This window comes from Mirounga angustirostris, unplaced genomic scaffold (genome assembly GCF_029215605.1).
Source record: "Mirounga angustirostris isolate CCGP_5_RB_7025 unplaced genomic scaffold, mMirAng1.0.hap1 SCAF_5, whole genome shotgun sequence".
In the NCBI taxonomy this organism is placed as follows: Eukaryota; Metazoa; Chordata; class Mammalia; order Carnivora; family Phocidae; genus Mirounga; species Mirounga angustirostris.
Genome location: NW_026991713.1, coordinates 37,988,025 through 38,015,297, shown reverse-complemented (window position 1 = coordinate 38,015,297; position 27,273 = coordinate 37,988,025). Strand labels below are relative to the sequence as shown.

At 36.9% G+C, this 27,273-nt stretch overlaps 1 protein-coding gene and 1 long non-coding RNA gene across 2 annotated transcripts in view; one reads left to right on the top strand and one right to left on the bottom strand.

Moving 5' to 3' along the window:
- PTPRQ (protein tyrosine phosphatase receptor type Q) overlaps positions 1–25,988 on the top strand; it is a 200,457-nt gene extending 174,469 nt beyond the window's left edge. Inside the window, exons 39-45 of the mRNA XM_064590841.1 lie at positions 10,613–10,689; positions 15,198–15,332; positions 15,528–15,653; positions 16,005–16,153; positions 19,774–19,909; positions 24,937–25,060; positions 25,302–25,988. Coding sequence (XP_064446911.1) covers positions 10,613–10,689; positions 15,198–15,332; positions 15,528–15,653; positions 16,005–16,153; positions 19,774–19,909; positions 24,937–25,060; positions 25,302–25,339 — 785 coding nt within the window. The 3' untranslated portion in view covers positions 25,340–25,988. The remainder of the gene's footprint in view (positions 1–10,612; positions 10,690–15,197; positions 15,333–15,527; positions 15,654–16,004; positions 16,154–19,773; positions 19,910–24,936; positions 25,061–25,301) is intronic.
- Positions 1–27,273, bottom strand: part of LOC135364405 (uncharacterized) — a 155,452-nt gene that overhangs the window by 97,509 nt on the left and 30,670 nt on the right. The gene's annotated exons all lie outside the window — the stretch shown is intronic.

The window sequence follows — 27,273 nt, the reverse complement described above, 5'->3', positions numbered from 1 at the left end:
CAGTATATATAAGATAAGCAAACCAAATATGGCTAACTTATTTCCAAAGACCAAAGAGTATCTAATTTAAAATACATAAAAATTTGAGACATTAGTAAGATATTCTTTTTAAGATTTAAAGAGAGAGAGAGAGCAAGCAGGAAGAGGGGCAGGGAGAGAGGAAGGGAGAGAATCTCCAGCAGACTCCCTGCTGAGTGCAGAGCCTGACGACACAGGGCTCAATCTCACGACCCTGTAACCATGACCTGAGCCAAAATCAAGAGTCAGACACCCAACTGACTGAGCCACCAAGGTGCCCCTGCAAGATATTTTTTAAATGTGACATTTCAGTCTTTTTTTAATTAAGATCCCAGTGCATTATTATCTGGGTTCACATCATGGCTATAAGAAAAGTCAGACCACATAGCTTATTACTTATAGGATAGGAAGAGAGTAAGAGTGGTCAATGAAAATAAATAACCTTAAAACAACAAGAAGAGCTGAAAAGTCTGATTGCCCAGTTTCTTCAAATCTGAGGCTAAGACAAAAATGGAACTATGTTGTAATCAAGGATGTTTGGGATATTATAATTGGCATTCATGCATTTTCCACCTTTGCTAGAGTCAAATGGATAATGTCCAATTGTTTTCTGCTTTCTTCTTGATTTCAGTACAGAAAACTTATGGAAATTTTTCAAATAATATATTACATCTATGTTCAATATCCTTTAATGGATTTGTAGGGAAACCTTTTTCTTAACTATACTCGTAGAGAGTAGGGGGGCCTATAAGAAATAATTTAGTTAGGTAGATTTCTCTATTTTTCAAGAATGTGATTAGAATAATTTATTAATTTAACTAATGTACTGCCGGCTGTATAGTAAAAATGCTAGGAATGTTTGGGCGCTGATCAGACTTCCTGGGCTACAATCCTGTGTACGTATTCCCTGCCTTAGTGACTGGACATATTATTCAGTGGTGCCCACCTCATAAGGTTATTGTGAGGATTAGATGAAATAATTATGTAAATCACTCTGCCCAGTACTGGAACATGGAAAGCTCTCAGTGTTCATTCTTATGATTGTTAGTAATCAATGGGTGAATAGATTTAATAACAGGCCCTTAGGGTCTATAGTCTGGACATAGCAAGCCCACTTCCCTAACCTGAGTGAGAAGGCAAGCTGTAAACTCACAGCCACCTCTGTGGGCAAGTGCACCCCAGCCACACACACACACAGTACAAGCAAATGAGATGTTTAAACTAAATATATTCTCCCACTGTGCTTGCAGAGAAGCCGTTAAGCTGAAGAAACGTTTTTTTCTCCTGTAGAGAATGAATTCATTTTAATAGACTCTGAATTTTAGCTTGAGACAGCTTAGTGAAGTGCATTGTTTCCCCTGAGTAATGTAGGAAGTAGGATTTCAAATATCACAGTGCATTTTGGAAGATATTAGCTTACAGGGCTTTAAGATACTAGAATTAGCAGCAAATGCTTGCAGAAGAGATTTCCAAATCTCCCTTTGACAGGACACTATGACCTTCAGAAATGTTCCAACACCACGAAGAAAAGTTTTAGCTTGCTGTTGACTCAGATAATTATAAGCGGGCATATTGCATGAACAGAAGCCTAATGGCTTCCCTTCCTAAATTACAGGACTAGCCACAATGTCATTAAAGTAGTTAGATCATACCAAATTCAAGACTTTGGGACATAAGTCATTTGCATAAATTTGCTTAAACATTCCCCATCTCTAAACATATCAGGCTGGTCATTTGAATCACTAACAATATAGCAAAGTCATTAAACAGGTAACATGTGCTTAAGTTGTTGTTGTTTTTAAATTTTATTTTATTATGTTATGTTAATCACCATACATTACATCATTAGTTTTTGATGTAGGGTTCCATGATTCATTGCGTATAACACCCAGTGCTCCATTCAATACATGCCCTCTTTAATACCCATCACCAGGCTAACCCATCTCCCCACCCACCTCTCCTCTAGAATCAAGTCCTGTTCAGCTTTATAAGTTCCATAAGCTTTCATGTAAGTTTTCCTCAAGAGGATTCTACAAAATAAATATTATAACTATATATTATAGGTGAGGTAATGAAGGAGCAGAGAAGTTAAGGAATTCACCTAAGGCCATTCATATGGTAAATAGATCATCTGGAATTCAAACCCAAACCCATTTACCCATTTTCCTCCACTACAGAGTGCCTTCCCAATGAGATTTAAAAAAAAAAAAAAAAAAAAAAACTTCAAAATAATTATGTAGTAATAGGTATTTTATATCATTTCCATGCCTAGCTAAAATTAGCACTGGACATTCCAATTGAAATACCCATCATAATACCAACTGGGTAAAAATCCTCAGGAAAAAAATAATTTGAACCCCTTTTCTGAAGAAAAGTAATGGTTAGGGGCATCTAGTTTTACCAGATCTTAAAATAGTCTAAAGAATAATAATTAGGGGCACCTGAGTAGCTCAGTCATTAAGCATGTGCCTTCGGCTCAGGTCATGATCCTGGGGTCCTGGGGTCCAGCCCCGCATCTGGCTCCCTTCTCAGCGGGAAGCCTGCTTCTCCCTCTCCCACTCCCCCTGCTTGTATTCCCTCCCTCGCTTTCTCTCTCTCTGTCAAATAAATAAATAAAATCTTAAAAGAAAAAAAGAATAATAATTAAAAGTTTGGTATTAAAGAAAGAGTGGGCAGATACATTAATGGAAATGAATAAATAGTCCAGAAATAGGCCTAGAAATCTAGTGTATAATAAGAGTGCTATTTTGAATATTATTATTTGAACATTTTGAAATGTTAACAAACTGGGACTTCGTTGTTCCAAAAGACAACAAAGAAACAAACAATAAAATATAGATTTTACCTAGTTCCATAAAAAATAATAAATCCCAATGGATCAAAGATTGAAATAGTTGAAACAAAAGCAGAAAACCCATTAAAAGTTCTAGAAGAAACTATGAATGGAAGATTTGTAAAAATGAAAATATTGGTGTGACAGACACCTTTGTGTGAATGACACAAGAAACCATCATGATGCCATGAAGAAAAATACTTTGAATTTTGATTATTAAAAAAATGTACATTTTATGTATGGCAGGATAGCTAGCTACATTGATGGATAGGGTCAAAAAATGACAAGAAAATTTCAATACATGTAAGTATGTATTGAATATGTAACATGATATATTTCTTGTATAAAATATTTTTTAAAAATAGAAAAATAGTATAATATGAAGTGGCCATTAATGAAAAAGTTATTTATATATTAATTAATTAATTAATTTATTTATTTATTTTAAAGATTTTATTTATTTGACAGAGAAAGACACAGCGAGATAGGGAACAAGGGCAGGGGGGGTGGGAGAGGGAGAAGCAGGCTCCCCACTGAGCAGGGAGACTGATGTGGGGCTCGATCCCAGGACCCTGGGATCATGACCTGAGCTGAAAGCAGATGCTTAACTGACTGAGCCACCCAGGCGCCCCGATGAAAAAGTTATTTAAAAAGGCCAGGGAGGAGGGGAAAGATGGCGGAGGAGTAGGGGACCCTATTTCAACTGGTCCCTGGAATTGAGCTGGATAACTACCAGACAACTCCGAGCACCCGCGAAACCAGCCTGAGATGTAAGAAGATCTGGATCTCTACAAACAGAATATCGCAGGCAGTTGGTTTTGAGGTATGAAGCAGAGAGCCGTGATCCTGCAGGCAGATATTGGAGGATAAACAGCAGCGGGAGGGTGCCTGGACGTGGGGATCCTACACCGCCAGTGAGTTACACCCTCGGGCGCTGCGGACGGGGCACAGACTCACAGACCCGTAGCGTCGGGAAAGAACTTTAGGGCAGCCCAGGGGTGGAAAACCAGACTGGCAGGGTCGCGTGCACGCGAACTGCAGCGCCCCCCCCCCCCCCCCCACGTGGACAGAAAACGGAGCGATGGCGGTGCACACGTGAACTACAGCCTCTGAGGCGGAAACCCGGTGTGCCGGGGTCGTGCCAGTGAACTGCAACCCTCGGGGGTGGAAACCCCAAGCGGCGAGTCGCACGCACATGAATTGGGAGCAGCTGGCAGTTTTAGAAGCACCAAGGGCAGAGACGAGCCCCGACCTGGAGGCAGGAATGGGAGCGCTGCGGAGGGGCGCACAACCCAGGACGCTGCAGTTTATAGCAGCAGGGACAGAAACGGAGACAGTGTGGCCTGCAGAGCTCAATGAAGAACAGACTGAGGTCTCTCTGCTCTGAGGCAGAGGGCTGGAAACGGTCTCTTCTGCTCTGACTCGCGGAAGAGACGCGGAAAGCCGCCAGGGAAAGGCGCCAGAGAACAAAAGCCCCAAAGACTGATTCCCACTGAGCCCATCCCCCGCCACAGGGGCGCAGGGCAACTCTGCCCAAACAGGGTTGCCTGAGTAACAGCATGGCAGGCCCCTCCCCCAGAAGACAGGCTGGGAAAACAAGAGGCCAGCAACCCTAAGGTCCCAAGAAAACAGGTGCATCTTGCTTGGGTTCTGGTCAATAATTTGGACTCTATACATTCCCTCAAACACCCATCAACAGAATGACTAGGAGGAGGAGCCCCCAAAACAGAAAAGACTCAGAGATTATGACTTTTGCTGCAGATTTACAAATGGATGCAGACATAACCAAGATGTCAGAGATGGAATTCAGGCTAGCAATTGTGAAGACAATGGCTAGAATGGAGAAATCAATTAATGGCAACATAGAGTCTCTAAGGGCAGAAATAAAAGGTGAATTGGCAGAACTTAAAAATGCTATCAAGGAGATCCAATCCAATCTAGATAATCTAACAGCTAGGGTAACTGAGACAGAAGAGAGAATAAGCGATCTGGAAGCGATCTATTATCTAGTATAATAGATAAAAAAGGGAAAAGAGGAGGCCAGGGAAAAACAACTCAGAATTCATGAAAATAGAATCAGAGAAATAAGTGACACCATGAGGTGTTCCAATGTCAGAATAATTGGAATCCTGGAGGGAGTGGAGAGAGAGAGAGGGCTAGAAGATGTATTTGAGCAAATCGTAACTGAGAACTTCCCTAATCTGGGGAATGAAACGAACATTCGAGTCCTAGAGGCAGAGAGGACCCCTCCCAAGATCAAGGAAAACAGGCCAACACCCCAGCATGTAATAGTAAAACTTGCAAATCTTAGAACCAAGGAAACCATCTTAAGGGCAGTTAGGGGGAAGAGATTCCTTACCTACAGAGGGAGGAACATCAGAATAACGTCAGACCTATCCACAGAGACCTGGCAAGCCTGAAAGGCCTGGCAAGACATATTCAGAGTACTAAATGAGAAGAACATGCAGCCAAGAATACTTTATCCGGCAAGGCTTTCATTTAGAATGGATGGAGAGATGCAGAGCTTCCACGGCCTGCAGAAGTTGAAAGAATATGTGACCACTAAGCCGGCCCTGCAAGAAATATTAAGGGGGGTTCTATAAAAGGAGAAAGACCCCAAGAGTGATCTACAACAGAAATTTACAGGGACAATCTATAAAAACAATGTCTTCACAGGCAACATGATGACAATTAATTCATGTCTTTCAATAATCTCTCTCAACGTGAATGGCCTAAATGCTCCCATAAAACGGCACAGGGTTGCAAATTGGATAAAAAGACAGGATCCATCCATATGCTGTCTACAAGAGACTCATTTTGAACCTAAAGATACATTCAGACTGAAAGTGAAGGGATAGAGATCTATCTTCCATGCCAGCGGACCTCAAAAGAAAGCTGGGGTAGCAATTCTTATATCAGACAAATTAGATTTTAAACTAAAGTCTGTAATAAGAGACACAGAAGGACACTATATCATTCTTAAAGGGTCTATCCAACAAGAAGATCTAACAATTATAAATATTTATGCCCCCAACATGGGAGCAGCCATCTACGTAAGCCAACTGTTAACCAAAATAAAGAGTCATATTGATAACAATACGTTAATTGTAGGAGACCTCAATACTCCACTCTCAGCAATGGACAGATCATCTAAGCAGAAAATCAACAAGGAAACAAGAGCTTTGAATGATACATTGGACCAGATGGACCTCATAGATATTTACAGAACATTCCACCCTAAAACAACAGAATACTCATTCTTCTCGAGCGCACATGGAACTTTCTCCAGAATAGACCATATACTGGGTCACAAATCAGGTCTCAACCGATACCAAAAGATTGAGATTATGCCCTGCATATTCTCAGACCATAATGCTCTAAAACTGGAACTCAATCACAAGAAAAAATTTGGCAGAAATTCAAACACTTGGAAGCTAAAGATCACTCTGCTCAAGAATGTTTGGGTCAACCACAAAATCAAAGAAGAACTTAAACAATTCATGGAAATCAATGAGAATGAAAACACATCGGTCCAAAACCTATGGGATACTGCAAAGGCGGTCCTAAGGAGGAAATACATAGCCATCCAAGCCTCACTCAAAAAAATAGAAAAATCCCGAATTCACCAACTAACTCTACACCTTAAAGAACTAGAGAAAAAGCAACAAACAACGCCTAAGCCACACATTAGAAAAGAAAGAATTAAAATTAGAGCAGAAATCAATGAATTAGAAACCAGAAGCACAGTAGATCAGATCAACGAAACTAGAAGTTTGTTCTTTGAAAGAATTAATAAGATTGATAAACCACTGGCCAGACTTATCCAAAAGAAGAGAGAAAGGACCCAAATTAATAAAATTATGAATGAAAGGGGAGAGATCACGACTAACACCAAGGAAATAGAAACAATTATTAGAAATTATTATCAACTGGGGCGCCTGGGTGGCTCAGTTGTTTAAGCGACTGCCTTCGGCTCAGGTCATGATCCTGGAGTCCCGGGATCGAGTCCCGCATCGGGCTCCCTGCTCGGCGGGGAGTCTGCTTCTCCCTCTGACTCTCCCCCTCTCATGCTCTCTCTCTATCACTATCTCTCTCAATAAATAAATAAAAATCTTTAAAAAAAAAAAGAAATTATTATCCACAACTATATGCCAATAAACTGAACAATCTGGATGAAATGGAGGCCTTCCTGGAAACCTATAAGATGCCAAGACTGAAACAGGAAGAAATTGACAACCTGAGTAGGCCAATAACCAGTAACGAGATTGAAGCAGTGATTAAAAACCTCCCAAAAAACAAGAGTCCAGGGCCTGATGGATTCCCTGGGGAATTCTACCAAACATTCAACGAAGAAATAATACCTATTCTACTGAAGCTGTTTCAAAAAATAGAAACAGAAGGAAAACTTCCAAACTCATTCTATGAGGCCAGCATTACCTTAATCCCCAAACCAGGCAAAGACCCCATCAAAAAGGAGAATTTCAGACCGATATCCCTGATGAATATGGATTCCAAAATCCTCAACAAAATCCTAGCTAATAGGATCCAAAAATACATTAAAAGGATCATCCACCACGACCAAGTGGGATTTATCCCCAGGATGCAAGGGTGGTTCAACATTCACAAATCAATCAATGTGATAGAGCACATTAATAAGAGGAGGGAGAAGAACCATATGGTCCTCTCAATTGATGCAGAAAAAGCATTTGACAAAATACAACATCCTTTCCTGATTAAAACTCTCCAGAGTATAGGGATAGAGGGAACATTCCTCAAGCTCATAAAATCCATATATGAAAAACCCACAGCGAATATCATCCTCAATGGGGAAAAGCTGAGAGCCTTTCCCTTAAGATCAGGAACACGTCAAGGGTGCCCACTCTCACCACTGTTGTTCAACATAGTACTAGAAGTCCTAGCAACAGCAATCAGACAACAAAAGAAATAAAAGGTATTCACATTGGCAAAGAAGAAGTCAAACTCTCTTTTCGCAGACGACATGATACTTTATGTAGAAAACCCAAAAGACTCCACCCCCAAATTACTAGAACTCATCCAGCAATTCAGTAATGTTGCAGGATACAAAATCAATGCACAGAAATCAGTTGCTTTCTTATACACTAACAAAGCAACTGTAGAAAGAGAAATTAAACGATTCCATTTACAATAGCACCAAAAACCATAAGATACCTCGGAATAAACCTAACCAAAGAGGTAAAGGATCTATACTCTAGGAACTACAAAACACTCATGAAAGAAATGGAAGAAGACACAAAAAGATGGAAAAATATTCCATGCTCATGGATCAGAAGAATAAACATTGTTAAAATGTCTATGCTACCCAGAGCAATCTATACCTTCAATGCCATCCCGATCAAAATTCCAGTGATATTTTTCAAAGTGCTGGAACAAACAATCCTAAAATTTGTATGGAATCAGAAAAGACCCTGAATTGCCAAGCAAATGTTGAAAAGGAGAAACAAAGCTGGGGACATCATGTTGCCCGATTTCAAGCTATATTACAAATCAGTGATCACCAAGACAGCATGGTACTGGCACAAAAACAGACATACAGACCAATGGAACAGAATAGAGAACCCAGATATGGACCCTCAACTCTCTGGTCAAATAATCTTTGACAAAGCAAGAAAAAACATGCAATGGAAAAAAGACAGTCTCTTCAATAAATGGTACTGGGAAAATTGGACAGCCACATGGAGAAGAATGAAACTCGACCATTCTCTAATACCACTCAGAAAGATAAACTCAAAGTGGATGAAAGACCTCAATGTGAGACAGGAATCCATCAAAATCCTAGAGGAGAACATAGGCAGTAACCTCTTTGACATCGGCCACAGCAACTTCTTTCAAGATACATCTCCAAAAGCTAGTGAAACTAAAGCAAAAATGAACTTCTGGGACTTCATCAAGATAAAAAGCTTCTGCACAGCAAAAGAAACAGTCAACAAAACAAAGAGGCAACCCACAGAATGGGAGAATTTGCAAATGACACTACAGATAAAGGGCTGGTATCCAAAATCTATAAAGAACTTCTCAAACTCAACACCCAAAAAACAAATAATCAAGTCAAAAAGTGGGCAGAAGAGATGAACAGACACTTCTCTGAAGAAGACATACAAATGGCTAACAGACACATGAAAAAATGTTCATCATCATTAGCCATCAGGGAAATCCAAATCAAAACCACACTGAGATACCACCTTACACCAGTTAGAATGGCCAACATGGACAGGGAAAGAAACAACAAATGCTGGAGAGGTTGTGGAGAAAGGGGAACCCTCTTACACTGTTGGTGGGAATGCAAGTTGGTACAGCCACTTTGGAAAACAGTGTGGAGGTTCCTCAAAAATTTAAAAATAGAGCTACCCTATGACCCATCAATTGCACTACTGGGTATTTACCCCAAAGACATAGATGTAGTGAAAAGAAGGGCCGTATGTACCCCAATGTTCATAGCAGCAATGTCAGCAATAGCCAAAGTGGAAAGAGCCGAGATGCCCTTCAACAGACAAATGGATAAAGATGTGGTCCATATATACAATGGAATATTACTCAGCCATCAGAAAAGATGAATACCCAACTTTTACATCAACATGGATGGGACTGGAGGAGATTATGCTAAGTGAAATAAGTCAAGCAGAGAAAGTCAATTATCATCTGGTTTCACTTATTTGTGGAACATAAGGAATAACATGGAGGACATTAGGAGAAGGAAGGGAAAAATGGGGGGGGAATCGGAGGGAGAGATGAACCATGAGAGACTATGGACCTGAGAAACAAACAGGGTTCTAGAGGGGAGGGGGGAGGGGGGATTGGTTAGCCCAGTGATGGGTATTAAGGAGGGCACGTACTGCATGGAGCACTGGGTGTTATACGAAAACAATGGATCGTGGATCACTACATCAAAAGCTAATAATGTATTGTATGGTGACTAACATAATATAATAAAATTAAAAACTACAAAAATAAAAAATAAAAAATAAATAAAAAGGCCAATACACAAGCAAAGAAGCTCAGTTGAATTGCTTTCATATTTAAGGAAATAAAAATAAATATTATGAGACATCAATTTGTATCTATCGAAATATCATGAACTAAAATGTTTAACAATAGCTTGTGGTTGTGAAAGTAAGAGGAAACAGAATTGTTCAAACACTTTTCAAACACTTTTGTTCAGAGTATGAATTGATATAATTAGAGAACAATTTGGCAGTATCTTTCAAAATTTGAAATGCATGACAGAATTTGGGAATTTTACTGCTGGTAATGTATTCTACAAATACACTACAACATATATGCAAAAAGTTTAGTTATATTTATTTATCATTTCACAATAACAAAATGAGGTGAATTGAAATCATCATAAGAGTTAAATTAGTATGTTTTATTCAAACAACGAAATACTATATGGCTGTTTAAAATAATGAACTAGACATTTTTGTTATGATTATATATGGAAAGATACAGGTAAATGAAAAATATTGCAGAAAAGAATGTATATCACTCCATTTGTGGTTAGTTTTTATGAATTGTATAGAAGATTCTAGAAAGATATACAAGAACATATTAATAGTCATTGTCTCTGGGTAGTGGAAAAAGAGGGAACTTCTACTTTAATTTTACGACCATCTGTAATGTTCGATATTACATCATGAATTTCTTTGTATTACTTTTATAGTAAAATCAAGCAGTAGCAATTTAAATAATGAATTAGCATTACTGTCTTATATTTTCCTCTAGATAATAATAATAGAGTGAAGCTGGTAGCTGATGCTAGTATTCCAGGATCGGATTATATTAATGCCAGCTATGTTTCTGTAAGTTGCTATATTTTTATGTTTTATATTCTTATAAACATAAATACTTCAATTATATTACTCTTCCAAATATTTTAAATCAGAAATTTGTTATAAACTCTATGGATTTTATGTGCCAATTCCTTACAACAACACTAGGTACCTCCATTTTATAGATGGGGAAATGGGGGCTCCTAATAGAGATTACAATTTACTGACAATCATTTCACTAATAAATGAAAGATATATAACTTCAAGCTTCATATCCCCAGGCCTTTCCACTATATACATTCTTTGTACACAAGGACGATGTCTGTCAATCTCTCTTACAAAGAAAAAGACAAATAGTTATGTCCATACAATATAAAAATTTTATTCTCTTCCTGCCATCTAGATTTTCAGTCCTTGAAGGAGACTATGATGTCATGTTCTTCTTTGATCCTCAGTTACCTGTAGAATGTGCACTCCATTGTAGCTGCTCAAAAACTGTAAATGAACCAACGCGGGATGAATTGTGACATGCCTAATGTACTGGCACATTATAGATAATAAATGCTTGTTGCATTAGATTAAAAATCGAATGAAACCAAAGTGTTTTAGGGATTTCTCTCTCTCCCTCTCCCTCCATATGGCTCTCTTACCCTCTCAATGCTCATCACTATCACAGGTACATAGAAACTTGAAATGCATCCACGATCTGCACTGAGGTTGACACATGGAATTGCCCTTGCCCTTGCAGTCATTAAATTCAACCATTCACCTCGAAACTGTTTCTGAAAAAATCCTGATAATTAGATGTTAGCCTCTCTTAGCATTGTTTCACCTACTTCCTCCTAAGGCAGATGATTCTATCTCTGAATAACTCCAATATACAATTGTTTTCTTAAAAACAAGATGTGCTCCCTTATATTTTCACCCACTGGCTTCAATTCTAACATATAGCAAAGTTAGCCATCCTTATCATGGTGACCCTATAGACACTTGAGGGTTTCCTCTAGTGTCCACAGCCTTATATTCTTTTCTTATTCGTAGGTCATCACTCCCAGGCCTGCCCTTTGGTTCCACTGGGACTCTGCTTCTGTGATGCTCCATCCTTTCCCCATTAATGTAACTTGTTCTCTGTCCCATTTCCTTGAGACCCCTGTTAAGGGGGAACATTTCTTTCTAAATTCTATATTGGTTGATAATGACTCCAAAATTGCAATCATATAGTGGGTCTTACTGTGAAAGGGATACGTCAACGGAGAATTTAAGATTTCTTAATAGGGGAAATGAGGGAGGGTTTGGAGAAGTTAAAGCATCCTTTGAATTCCAGCCTATTTTTATGCAAGAACTTTAAATCCATTTTGAAAAACCACACACATTTTCTATTGTGGTGACATGTTTTAGTCACTTATCAAATGATTGATTCCCTTGAAAACGAAATTCTTCTCTAGCGATTTTGGTGAAATCTTGTGCTTACTAATTTTCATTGCAGCCTAAACTCTGTAGCATATTGAAGTTTTACTTTGATTTACAGAATGATGCATATATGCATTTAAATTTAATCAATGTGCTAATGATCATATGTTTTGTGATACTATAGAACAGGGCAAGGGCAAATGGTTGTATAAGTGATCTATTGATTTGTACCATTTTTATTCACTAATAAGTAGGTACAAAAGAACAACTCACATTCTCTAATGTTCAGTCAGATATAGGGTGACAGTATAGGGTAAGAATATGATTATAAAGGAAACTGACAGTTTTAGTAGGTGTAACTAAACCACATAGATTTACATAAACAAAGGAATATTCATGAATACCAAGTGCTCCCTCTAAATATTATAGGTTGTCAGGAAACAGCCATAAGAAGATGATAATGCCGGATGAGCAATAAACTAAGAATTCTGAATATATATAGCCTGCTATAATCAAGTGATGTTGTAATACAATAAATCTTACAACAGAGTCACTATGACCCGTATGTAATGATATGCATAATCATTACTGAGCTGCATGCTAAGCAGGCCCAGATGGAAAGCACTCTACATTAAGGCAGATTTCAGATTTGGAATGGAAGTATAGTGTTGCTCTTAGCTCTTGGGTAAATCTCCTTGGATTGGAATGCCAGGAACAGACGGGAATAGGAAAGCCATGATACCATAGTGGCCCTCACTTCTGCCTTCCCAGTTTTGTTCTATGGCACCTCCATCTGAAAGTTCATGAACACTTGTTCCAGGAGCAAAAGAGAGAGGCCATCTACAAATGGAACATCTCAGGGTGCTAGAGGAAGAAGGGAGGACAACTATAATGGGAGGTAGGAAAGAAAACAAAATAACTAGTCTTCAGATGGAAAAGCCAAAGAACTCAAGTCTGGGGTAAAGTGATATACTTTAAGTACATCTGTGAGATCTCCTTTAAGATTGGGAAACTCCAGGCCAGGGTCTGCAACTAGATTAATACATCTTTATCTCTCTGCCTTTGGCTGTCCTTGTGAATTGTGCTCCCGTAGCTAGGACTCACAGGGAGCTTGGAACATTTTGATGATGGATGGACTGTGGGAGAGAGGTAGGGAGAGAAAGAGATACTGCATCCTTGTAAGCAGCCACTAACTTTACAAATGAGTTTAGAAATTCAAGAGAATTAACAATAAAAACATTATGTAAATGAGACAAGAGAAAGACACCAAACCCTCATAATTATCTCTACTTGAGATGCCTGAAATTACTTTAACCTGAGAGATTTTTACCATAATTAAAAATTAAAGATTAGGGGTGCCTGGGTGGCTCAGTCGTTAAGCTTCTGCTTTCGGCTCAGGTCATGGCCCCAGGGTCCTGGGATCGAGCTCTGCATTGGCCTCCCTGCTTGGCCGGAAGCCTGCTTCTCCCTTTCCCACTCCCCCTGCTTGTGTTCCCTCTCTCGCTATGTCTCTCTCTGTTAAATAAATAAATAAAATCTTTAAATTAAAAAAAAATTAAAGGCCATGATGCAAATGAGCTGTAATAGCATCAGAAATATCAGAATTGTTCCCACATTGATGAATATTATAGTACCAAAGGACATTTAGTCCCTGAGAAAGGGAGATGACCAGGAGAAACATTTTATAAATTGATTCCTATTAATTGTCTTCATCCTTGAAACACTTTCTTCATTTTGCCTCCAGGACATCATTCTCTCAGTTTTCCATCTACAGCTTTGACTCTTTCATCTCAGTGCCATTGGTTTTCTGTTTTCTCCTCCACGACCAAACACTTGAATTATCTAGAGCCCAATCCTTGAATTTACTGATTCTTTCCAAATTAATTTCCTTGATAATTTCATCCATTCTTGTGTTTTAACTGAGATCTGTGTGATGATTACTTTCAAATTTATGTTTCCAGTTTGGATTTGTTCCTGAATTCCAAACTCATATACCCAATTGCCTTCACGATATTCCCACTTGGATTTCAAGTTTAATAGGGCCATAATGAATTCCTAATTTTCCCTTCAAACCTGCATATCCCAAAGTCTTCCCAATCTTCCTTTGAAATTTTTACTGATTCTTATACCCAATATCCAATGCATCAACAAATTCTATTGACTCTGTCTTCAAAATATATCCAGATCCTGTCACTTCTCACCATCCCCCTGTTATCACCCAAACTACCCCCTTGGTTGGATCATTGCAAAAATCTTCTAGCTGTTCTCCTCCTTGCACCTTAAAAGGTGGTTAAAAGGCTGGTCTTCTTATAGAAATCAGAGCAAAACTGTTAAACCATACACTCTATATGTTCAAAACCTTTCAACAGGTTTCTAGATCATCCCAAGTAAAAACCAAAATCTTGCAATTACCTCTTAGGACCTAAAGCACCCTTACCCTCCCTCCTCTGTTCATTCTTATGTCATCTTCTATAACTGTCCCCTCCTCGTTTACTCCACTCTAGCCATTTGGTGTTCATAGAAAATTCTAGACACATTTTTCCTTTAATGTTGTTATACTTGACTTTCTACCAGGAACACTTGCCCCCAAATCCTGCAGAGCTTACTCCCTTACTTCTTCAAGTCTTTCCTAAGATATCACCAGTGATTCTTTTCTGAACATCCTATTTTCTAAAGCCCTCTTTCATAGCACTTACCACTTTTAAAAGTTCTATGTAACTTGCTTATTTAACAGACTTAATGGACTTAATGTCTATCTCTCCTATTATATAATAAATAAAAATATAAAGTAAATATCAATATATTCATTTATATAAATATAAAGAATATAAAATAAATAAGTGGGAATTTTAGTGTGTTTTGTCAGTGATGAATCCCCAATTCCTAGGACAATGCCTGGCACACAGTAGAAACTCATAAATATTATTTCAATGGAGGAATGTACATATTTTAATACTGAAAGAAATCACCAAAATATTAATGGTACTTCATTCTGGATAGTGAGATTGTGGGTGAATTCCACATTCTATTATATATTTTATAACTAGTATATTTTTATCTGTTGCTCAAAAACTAAAAAACACTGTATATGTAAATGTTGATTTAATGTTGCAATTATATCCTTTTAGGGCTACTTATGTCCAAACGAATTTATTGCCACTCAAGGTCCATTACCAGGAACTGTTGGGGATTTTTGGAGAATGGTGTGGGAAACCAGAGCGAAAACATTAGTAATGCTAACGCAGTGTTTTGAAAAAGGGCGGGTAAGTTATCGGAAAATCTTTTCACAAGATGTTATTTTACAGTTGTCTTAATATATGTGTGACAATTTCAGCTAATACTGCGAGTCATCAATAATTTGGACATCTATAAGGCAGTTTTAACTTCGTAGCAATAACTGTGATATATAGATCAATATAACAATGGTTCTTACGACTGGTGATTTTCTCTGAATACAGATCAGATGCCATCAGTATTGGCCAGAGGACAACAAACCAGTTACCGTCTTTGGAGATATAGTGATTACGAAGCTAATGGAGGATGTTCAAATAGATTGGACCATCAGGGATCTGAAAATTGAAAGGGTAAAAAAAAGGCAAGGGAGGGGAACACAATAGTAAATATGAATGCTCTAAATGTCTAAAAGTAAAATTAATTTCTAGAACTGTCCCTTGCAGCAATATAAACACTGTGTGGTATCATCTGTTTGCAAGCTTTTTTATTGTTTCCATTCATACCGGAAGGCAATTTGCTTTATTGTAGCTATAATAGAAGATCTATCTTGCAGGAAATCATGAAACACATAGTTTCTTCTGTTTGGTAAATAGTTATTTTTAAAAGAGCACCTTCAAAAGATAGGACATCAGCTGCCTTACACCTTCATTGTGGTACTTTAATAATCGTATCATGCTTCTTTCATCTGTCACGTTACCTAGCATGGAGATTACATGACTGTTCGACAGTGTAACTTTACTGCTTGGCCTGAGCATGGGGTCCCGGAAAACAGTGCCCCTCTAGTTCACTTTGTAAAATTGGTTCGAGCAAGCAGAGCACATGACACCACACCCATGATTGTTCACTGCAGGTAAGGAAGATACTTTCAGAACCTTATATGAAACACTAGAAATGGTCTTTAAAGTCAGTGTGGTCTTTTTATTATCATGATACCGTTGATTATTTTCTGGCAGGATGTTAATGTAGCTTCATTCCAACTCCCAGTTTTCAGATGTTTTACTGGTTATAATGGAACAAATTTTAGTTTTATAAGAGGTTAGATGGCAAAAATAAAATGAGTAGTGAAGGTGTCTTAAAGCAAGGGAAAGTATCTTACTGGTAAGGGAATCTTCCTCAACTCTTGACTGGATTATGCCTTCTCAGAGGAAAGTCTTTAATTTTTTTTTTTTTTTTTAACTGTAGCCCTTCATTGATAGGTGTGCGTGTGTGTGTGTGTGTGTGTGTGTGTAGGATTTTAAGAATTTTACAAACATCTGATCCTTTATTATTACAATTGGCATTAGTCTACTACCATAATTTACATTTTTTTTGTAAAAGCAAATTTTTAAATTTGTGTTGTAAAGAATAAAAGAAAATGAACTTTATAATAAAGATCAAATTAAGTGACCAACCCAAGTACGACAACAATTTTTTACAAACTTCAGCTAACACACGTCTTCCTTTGACTAGCTCTTTGAACATGGTTAAGAAGTTTTTCTCTGCTTTATTTTCATTGGTATTTAACACTCTAAGAAATAAAACTCAAGGTTGTTTAGAATTCAGAGTTTTTTCTGGACAGATGGATTTGATTGTTTTCTAACATAATAAATCTAAATAAGTCTCAACCTGAGTCTCTTCGACAATTAGTTTGTAAATTAGAGAAAAAAGTAGGTAATAATACACTATTTTATGATTTTGCTTACATGAGATACCTAGAATGGGTAAATTCATAGAGACAGAAAGTAGAATTGTGGTTGCCAGGGACTCAAGGGAGAGAGAGAAGGGTGGTTATTATTTAATGGGTACATTGTCTAATTCGTTGTTTAATGAGAACGTCTGTTTGGGATGATGAAGAAGTTCTAGAAATGGATGGTGGTGACAGTTACACAGCATTGTGAATGTGCTTAACACCAACTGAGTTGTGTACTTAAGAATGTTTAAAATGGTAAATTTTATGTTATATATCCTGTACTGCAATAAAAAAATTTAAGTAACAGTATCTTAGTCACATTATTAATTAATACATTACTAATTATAATAATTCCAATAATTAATTGATAACTTTTCTAACAGGTATATACTATAATTAATGTGGTTAACGATGCAAGAAAATATCAATCCATCCAAATTTTTACTCTTATTTAGAGGAAAAAATTCACTATGTAATTTAAATGATTATATATTTTCTGGGAATATTATGTATTTTTTTTTTTAAATTAAAAGGGTAATACATAAATGCTTGCTCATTATAAAATATCTAAATAGTGCTTGGATTTAAAAAGCATATAGAACAAAAGATAAAAGTGTCATTTTTATCCTCCCAATTCCATTTCCCCCTCCCTATACATAACATTTTCAACAGAATAGTATATAGTGTAAATAGAGTAACAGTTTGCTTCTAAAGTTGGTGATTGCTTTTAAGCTGGGTCATTGATGATTCAAACCTCTAATGGAAAGTAGCTGCCTTCAGCTTCTCTGTATCTTGTATGTATACTGCCACTGATATTAAAGTCTGTTAGAAAAGTACCTAATATTAGCCCTGTAGCCTCAAACAGAGCAGAGAGCAGAGAGTAGCTACACTGTAGTAAACAGCATAACGTGTAAACTTATTAAATCACTATGTTGTGCACCTGAAACTAATGTCACATTGTGTGTCAACTATACTTTAATCCATAATAAAAAAGAGAGGGAATCTCCTTCTTTGTGATTGAAATGGATAAAAGAGTTCAGAAAAAAGTATGTTCATATTAATAATTCCCTTTCAGTATCATTGAAAACTGTCTACTAAATGTTTATCTCTAACTCCAACTTCTCACCTCAACTCAGACATACCTTTAACTGCCAATTCGATGTGACAACCTGAGTGACCACAAAACTCTGAAAATTTGATGTGTCTAAAACAGAACGCTTGATTCAATCTCCAAACTCACTCCTCCTTCTCATCCCCCATCTTGGTAAAGGGCAGATCCCTTCTGTGTGGCGCCCAAACCCTGGAGGCATCCTTGACTCTGCTCTTCCTCTCACATTCCAGGGCAGCCATGCATCAGACACTCTGATGTCTTGCCCCTCTTAGCTCCCCACTGCACTCTCCTGGCTCTTCTTCAAACACACAGAACAAATCTCTTCTCCCCCCAACTCCCTTGGGCTGCAGTGCATCTGCCCCAAATACCCACACTGTGTGCTCCCTCATGCAAGTTTCTTTTCAAATATTACATAATCAGAGATGCCTTCTCCCTAACCTGATTTATCTTTCTTCATAGCACTTATTACTGCCGGGCACATTCTATGCATGTTTGCTTAGTTGTGTACTGTCCTTCTCTGTCCTCTAGAGAGTAAGCTCCATAAGTGCAGGGACCTTGTATTGTTGTTCACAGCTGTACCCCAGATGCCTAGGACAGGGTCTGACACTCAAGGTATATTGGCTGATGTCATGACAGATTACACTGTTCAACATATGTGTATATGTGTTGCCAAAATCGAATTTATTTTGTAATGCTCATTCTTTCTTATATGGTTGAACCACGGGATATTGCTAAGATATTTCTTACCTACAAAAATGGCACTTTTATGTTGTTCAAAGTAACATTTGTAAGACTAAGTGACCTTCCACATGTCTTTTGTTGTTCTTTTTATATTTACTTCCTAGGTTAACCATTCAAATACCAAGATTCTTGTCCTTCTAATGGGAATTTCTGCATAAATCTTGTCAAGTTTATCAATTCACAGTTTCTATGGAACATATACCTGTCCCTGGGTATTAAACTAATTTCTTAAAAGGAAATAGCTTTTCAATTTTATTATCTATAAGAAGTAAAAAATAAAATCTAAAAAGAAAGTGAAAAGAACACATGAAAGATTGCCAATAAATACAGAGAAAATGCTATAGGGCTAAATAGTGGATGTTTTTAATGTTTAGCATTTCTATCGGTAATCAAAAATATGTTCAGTACAAAGTTTCTGGTGTTAAGAATTCTCAACAATTTTTAAAAAGACTTTATTTATTTGAGAGAGAGCGAGCGAGAGAGAACATGAGCTGGGGGAGGGGCAGAGGGAGAGGGACAAGCAGACTCCCTGGGGAGCAGGGAACCAGGACCCTGGGATCATGACCTGAGCCAAAGACAGACACTTAACTGACTGAGCCACCCAGACGCCCCAGGAATTTTCAACAATTATTTTAAAATTCTTCTCTATACTTCTCCAACTACACCCCTTATAATATTATGAAAGAAGAGGAAAAGTTCAACTGGTAAAAAACAAACAAACAAAACATAACCTCACACATTTGATAGAGTGCTAATGTTAATCATCTTGATCTATCTAAACAGTCTTAGTAACAATACAAATCTAAAGACACTGGAAAAAAAAAAGTTCGTCCAAATAAGAAAAGGACCTGTTTGGAATTTATTACTACCATAGTTCACTTTCTTCATCACTATCAACATGAACAGACTTCTGCTGAACAACATTCATATAATTTTACTCTTCCTGCAGTGCTGGAGTTGGAAGAACTGGAGTTTTTATTGCTCTGGACCACCTAACACAACATATAAATGACCACGATTTTGTGGATATATATGGATTAGTAGCAGAACTGAGAAGTGAAAGAATGTGCATGGTCCAGAACCTGGTAAGTTATCTAACATCTTGTGCAATGTCAGCTCTGGAATTTCTACAAGGGAGTCTCTCAATGGCAGCAGTCTGGTTGGGCATGGACTTGAAACTTTATTTGCAGAGCAGACACCCTCTTTTTCGACATGATAAACCTCCTAGAGGGGAAGGGTTTGGGGAAGCACATTCCACGAGGCACAGTCACCCCTCAGCACTGTTAGTGACTGCTCATCCTAGCTCATTTATACTGATAGGCATATAGAAAGTATTTCAGAAATTGGGGTCTTTAGTGTTTGGCAAATGTGGGAAGCTCAGGAAATGCATCAAATCAATTTCTTTTATAAACATGCTGAATGTTATATTTGGAAAAGTTATATTTGGAAATATTGACTGTTATGGGGTTCTATGTATTTCTCTTGTCCATATTTATCCCTGTTGTATACTAATAACAATTGTCATAGCATCTTATCAACTAACTCCCTGGGAGTTTTTTGCTTCATTGTTTTGGTTTAAAGGCAAAAACATTTATAAAATATAGAGATTTTTCTTCATTAAAAAAATCACATAGTATAGTGGTAGTGAGACTAAAAACCTTATATTGAGTGTCTAGTGAGTTCCATCTTCTATAATAATCCTTTATATGTATTATCGTATTTAATCCTTTGTTTGTAAAGCAGTATCAATAAAACTAATCACCAGACTAGGTATTATTGGCTTTGCTTTACAAATAAAGAAGCAGATGTTCCATTCAAAGAATTTAAGTGATATTTCAACATTATACAATTAATGTTTGAGAACCAAAATTTAAACCAAGAGTGTCTAACTATAATATGTAAGATGTTTCTCTCTGTATATTTGGATTGATATTTCTATACTCTTCAAATGGAAGTTTTCTCACAGTAAATATATAGATCTGCTGTAATAGTGTTTTCCACAATACCTACTAGAAAACTCATATAGCATCAGAGTTGTTAAGGGTGTGAGAAAACAGGTTCTTTGCTAAAAATAAGTTTGAAAAGAAGTTAAACTAATCTTAGAATTTCTTAAAGCCTCTATGCGAGTGTACATTGAGAGTTATATTGAGCCCTTGTGAGCATCATTTCCCAAAAATACATGATTGTGAAATCCTTGAATTTCTTTTGACCCAGAATCTATAATGCCATGTAGGGGAACATTAATGTTCTTAGGAAGATGCTGCTCTAGACTAGAGACATCTAAACTCTGTGGACTGCACAAACCCTTTCAGGAAGAATGTTTGAGCATTCAACTCCAATAACTCTATATTTATTTTTTAAATGTAGATTGAAAATTATGTAAATTGTAAAACATATACAAAATGAGAAATAGAAAACATGAGATAAAGATCAAATAAGCAGTATTTTGAAATCTTACTAATTGTGATGCCTTCATATTATCATTAAGATAGTGATACATAGCACAGGATAATTCTGTTTCAATAGTGATTTTAAATATATATTCTAAGTTATTTATAATTTTTTAAAAAGTGATCTAGCTTTTTGTCAGATTTCCTTACATTATTGTTCTTTTTACCTCCTAGGATGGCTATGAATTTATTCTAGAAACACAAAGAACATCAGCCCTGCCGTTTCCTTGTCATTCATTTGGGCTTACATGATAAATATTACCTTCAATCCATGGTCTCTTTGTAGGAATCTTTTTAAGCCTCTGCAATTTTGTGATGGTTAGGTAAAACTAGGCAATGTAATCCATATGCATTCCCCTATACGCTAAAGGGGAAAAAAGGAGTGAAGTATCACTCTTCCCTTGGAGTACTTCAGAAATAGAACATAACTTGTGACCAGGGTTGACTTCTGTATGTGCAGCCTGGGCAATGTCACAGGGCCCCATGCTCAAAGGGGCACTGCACTTTAGTGTTTGCTGTCACTGTCTTGAAAATCTTTAATAATTTTTGAGGGAGGAAACACTCATTTTCATTTTGCAGTGGGCCCACAAATTAGGTAGCTTGTTCTCAATTATAAGGGTTCCAATATCAATCCAACTGTTAACCATTATTAACACCCCAATTCTTTCTTATTTTTGTTAACAATAAGAATAAACAGAAGGCTAACATTTTCCTCCCATGTCCCTAGATTACACATGTGCTCAAGTGTTCAGTGTTCTTGACATTGATCAAGATTGGTTGGCTCTTCTAGATAGGATAGAGGGTGGGCCAGATCAGGATCTTGTTTCTTTCTAGAAACTAGAGTCACTCTTCAGGTAATAAAAGTTGAAAATATTTTGCCACGCTCTATAATTTTGCGGAACTGAACTTTGTAAAGAGTGTGTTCAAGAATGCCTGTTAATAATTTCACACAATTTAGTATGCAATATATGCTCTAAACTTCATACATTGTGCTTGTTTAACCAGCCCGAGCAATATGTTACAGTTGGGTAAGGGAATGGAAAGAGCATGAATTTTGAAGTCAGAGAATTGAGTTACGATTTCAGCTCAGCTTCTTAATTAACTCCTGGCTCTGTGACTTGTTTAATTAGCCCCTTTGAGTTATTTCTCTTTTGTAAAATAGCCATGTTATACTTCTCACACACTTATGGTCAGCATTAAATAAGAGAAACTGTCTAAAGCACCAAACATGCGGTCAATGCCCAGCATGTAGTAAATGTCTGATAGAATTCTGCTGGATTCCCTCCTTGCTGAAAAGCTGGTACTCAGAAGCTCTCTTTGACCTGACTTCCTTCCCAGAAGTTTTGCTCTTTACCATCTTTTCTCTCTGATGATAAAAAGGGAAATGACCACAGTCCTTGGCTCCAGCCCTTACAAACCAGTATTGCCTTGCACAAGAGTGGTTTCTTATTTTCCTCTGTTGCACTTGGGAATGATTGCAGTTTCGATGAAGAATGCTGTCTCAGCACATCCTACAGTAGCCATGGGCAGGGGTGGGGAGGTGGGAACCTCAGAATATATTACCCCTAAAAGGCTGCTCTGGGGACATAGCCCAGACCCAGGAGAGAGCTTTGAGCTCTTTCACTGTCTCCCAAAAAACAGTTCATAGCAGCCTCCAGAACTTTCTGAGAGAATAGTCCTCAGTGAGATAACATCCTGAGCTGCTACCAGTCCCTCAAATAAGGGTTAATCTGGATGAGTCCCTTTCCTGCTCTGGTTTTCCTAGAAATTTACTGATGTGAAGTCTTAGGGTAGAAGAAAAAAAAAGCTAATATACTTGGGTTGCCTAGTTTTTTGCCAGGCACTTTACATATAGTAAGTTCTTTAAATATCACAACATAGGCGTTATGATCTCCCGGATGAGGGAGCTAAACATCAGACAAGTTTCATTCTTAAGGTATGGTGATTATCTAAGGCAGGAACTAGAACTGAGCCCTCCACTGCCTCTTTGGCAATAACACACCATGACAGAGGGATCTTGGAAAATATAGTCCTGCCCTGTGGAGCCCAGCCTGGCCTGCTGGCAGAGTTTGCACCCATCATTCTTTCCAGTGGAGAAAATGAGATCGGACAGTCTGAAGCTTCACATATCAAATGTGACTTCAAATTCACATGTGATTTGTAAAAACTACCCAAACTCATCAATTCAAATGATTATTGTTTTTAAAGAAATTATATCGGGTCCATATATTTCTACCAATAATGTTATTCATTGTGTGACATATATTTGAAAAACACTTTTTTAGAATTACCTTGAGAAGTAGTTTACTAGCAATTTCAACGGGATTTTCATTACTGTATAACGACACTTCCTTTCTTCCCAAAATTGGATCATGTAACTTGATCGTCCACTCACTGACAAAACTTAATCCCTAATGACTTCTGAATGTTCTCCAAATGAAATCCTTCCTTAAATGGTAAAGGTTGGCTACTTGTGAGAATTAAATGATACTGAGTCAACAAACATTTGTTATGTAACTACTACATGCCAGACACTATTACAGGTAATGGGAAAAGAGCAGTGAATGTGACAGAGTTCTGCCCTCCCGGAACTGACACTCTGCTGAGGAGATGTTTGTGGAAACATTTTGTAATTCTTGAAGAAATAAATACTCGTAATAATGACCAACAGTTTCTGAAGCCAGTTTCAGTAGAGGAGTTCCAAAAAGGGTTTGAGATACAGTAGCAATAGATATGAATATATAGCTCTGAAGATAGTCACTTTAGAGGACATCCTATTTAAATCAATTGTCAATATACATATGTATATGATAATATGTAATATATAGTATAAATATTTGATTATGTTCCTTTAACATCAGTTATGTTTCCTGTGTAAAAAGGAGGGTGATTTTCTATTACTTAAACTTAAGTACCTTTGGGAAAGTCCAAACTCAGAAATGCTAACAGGTTATTGAATTATATTGAAAAAACTTAAAGAACCTAGATGGTACTGAATTTAGCTTAAACGTTCAGATGAAATGTTAGGAGTCCTTGTCCAGGACCTGGGTGTTTGGATATTTCAGTGATCAACTGCCTTGTACTTACAAATAAAGACCAGATATTTGACATTAAGTAGGCCAAATGTCAGGTGATTAACAGAATTGTCGAACATATTTTAAACGTGCTGATGGTGTATAGATATGTTTACTCACAGATAATGAAAGCAAATGTCTCATCTGCATTCCGATAGCCATTCTGATCATTCTAACAAGATAACTATTTATAAGGAAAATTACTCATTTAGACCTAACAGGAAAAAGGAAATTCATAAACAGATTTAAATAACCTAATTTGCCACTTTTTTATAATCACAGCAAGCAAAAACAAAGTAGCATGGGGTTTCGCAATGCTAAGTATTAAAAAAACAAAACAAAACAAAACAAAAACTTGAAGCTACAGGAAGCCATAGGAATTTAGAAAACCTGATGTTTGAGATGGTACAAAATCATTTATATATATGGTAAATTCTGTGCTTCTCGCTTAGCTATCTAACATTTTTAAATTCAGCATTACTTTTCACTGTGACAGTATAGCTCCCTTTATAAGAAAAGTAATTTTTTGAAATAATTTTTAAAAATCCACCCCACCCATTTATTTAACACTCTTTCTTTGATGTCTAGGCACAGTATATCTTTTTATACCAATGCATTCTGGATCTCTTATCAAGTAAAGGAAGTAATCAGCCTATCTGTTTTGTTAACTATTCAGCACTTCAGAAGATGGACTCTTTGGATGCCATGGAAGGTAAACAGAGGCAACGTGTACCAATTTACTAGTGTACCAGGAGCATTGATTTAATAATAACCACATGATAAAAATGTTTTAGAAGCTTGGTTAATGCACATAACAAATTTTTATTATTCTTCTCTAATCCAAGTTAGGGTAATAGCCTCTGTATCTGCACTCTATTTTTGCCATGAAACATTTAAATCTTTTGAACTGGTAATTTCAGTTCTCTCTTGTGACATGTTACTTTATGTTATAGGTGATGTTGAGCTTGAATGGGAAGAGACCACCATGTAAATATCCAGACCAAAGATTACAACTGGAAGATATTTTCAAATCCCAGGGGCCAAAATTTCCCCCTTACTCTTCTGAATTGAAATGCACAACCTTAAAGAAAGCTCTACGTTTCTGTTACTGTGCCTTACTAAATGGATTGACATTTTAGGAATAGTTCTAGGAAATAGCTAATTCAGGATAGTCATTTTGTTTTGTACAGAATAAATAGGCATTGAAAATGTTTAAGAAAAGAGATCCCAGAGATTTTTGAAGTCTTCCATATTTTTGGAATGAGCCAAATAGAAAATGATCATTAGATTAGCATGAATGTTTCCAGGTAAATTTTCCCCACATATTGGATCGAATCTTGAACAAGAATTGTAAATGTTGATTCGGTCGTGTTATTTTGGCCTCCAGGGTGTTAACGTTCCTTGTGGATAACTTCCAGGACTGTCCTAATGCTCTGTACTTCCGTGTACACCCCTGGGTTTTGAATCCTCTGTTTTATGAGTGCTGAGATATCATCTCGTGATCTCCAACAGCTGAACAGTAACCCCTTGACACGGCCGGGATTACTCAGCCTTTATACAACACACAGTAGCTCTTCAGGGACACTTAGGGCTATTTAAGTTGCTTTGTGATCTTTAGTTTGAAAAACAAAAAGAAAAATGAAACAGTGCGATTGCTCATAGGAAGCTGTAGAGTACTTTGTACTGTCTACATTTGTACCTTTTTCAGGACAAGTTGTACCACTATGCTGTATCATTAAATACATGGTTAAATGTATCAGAGTATTTGTCTATTAGATGCCTGTGCAACCTAATATTGATAGTTTTGGAAGGTCTCTTGGGCAGAAATGTATGATGTATGGCAAGCTGGTAAACTAATGATATGCTGCTGGGGTACCAACAGAAATTTCTGAATAGATTACATAAAAGGATCTTTTTTCATCTCCCAAGGTAGATCATGAAGGTGTGTATTTGGTGGAACTGCAAAAAAGGTATTAACCAGGTTGTAGCAAATTAGAGATTTTTTCTTAACATATTTCAACCTCCTTTTTGTTAGATAGTGACAATGTACTAAGTAATTTTGAACTATATAAAATTATTTTGTCATAGATTTCAATTAAGGATCATAAAATGAAATAGTATCAGTTATTCTATTTCTTCTATGATAAGAATTACACCTTATGCTTATTTCTGCTAACATATACATATAGGAAATGTGATGGCCAATAAAATTAAATTTTAAGGAATTGAGTTACTTTGCAGCATGATTCAGAGGTCCTTTTAAGTATAAATTTTATTTTATATCACATATTGAGATATAATTGATAATTACCTTAAATAATATAATGCAGTAAATTATATATACGTATAATATAGTACTAGAGTATGATATATTTAATTAACATACAGTGATTTCCCAAGGTAACCATCAGTAGTAAGATATTTTAAAATCAAATTTATTTCCCAAGAAATTAAATTCTTTAATCTTATAAGCAGTCCTGCTTCTTGTTTTTTCATGGCAAAGCAGTGTAATAATAAAATCCACTATTGTACACAACCAACTTTATTCTGTAGAAAGTTACAGAAAACAGTAAAAAATGAGAATTCTAAAAGATTTAAGTTGGAGTAGAAGCTCTTCAGTTTCCTTTATGTATCAGTCAATGAAAAAGTGTGGTGCGCCAGGACTTATGAATATGGGTTTTTTTAATTCATGGAAGACAGCCTTTGGTGAGGTTACTTTTTAATGTATTAAATAATAAGAAAATAAACAGTTCAATCTACAGGCCAGCCCACTCTTTACAATATCTGTATAAACAGATGTGTACAGCATAGAGTTGCAGGTTTGACCCATATGTGTATGCATATATGTGTGTACAAAACAGAGTTTTAATGTAAGACCTCTTCTAAAACAGTGCTAGTCAAACTCTAATGTGTATACAGATCACC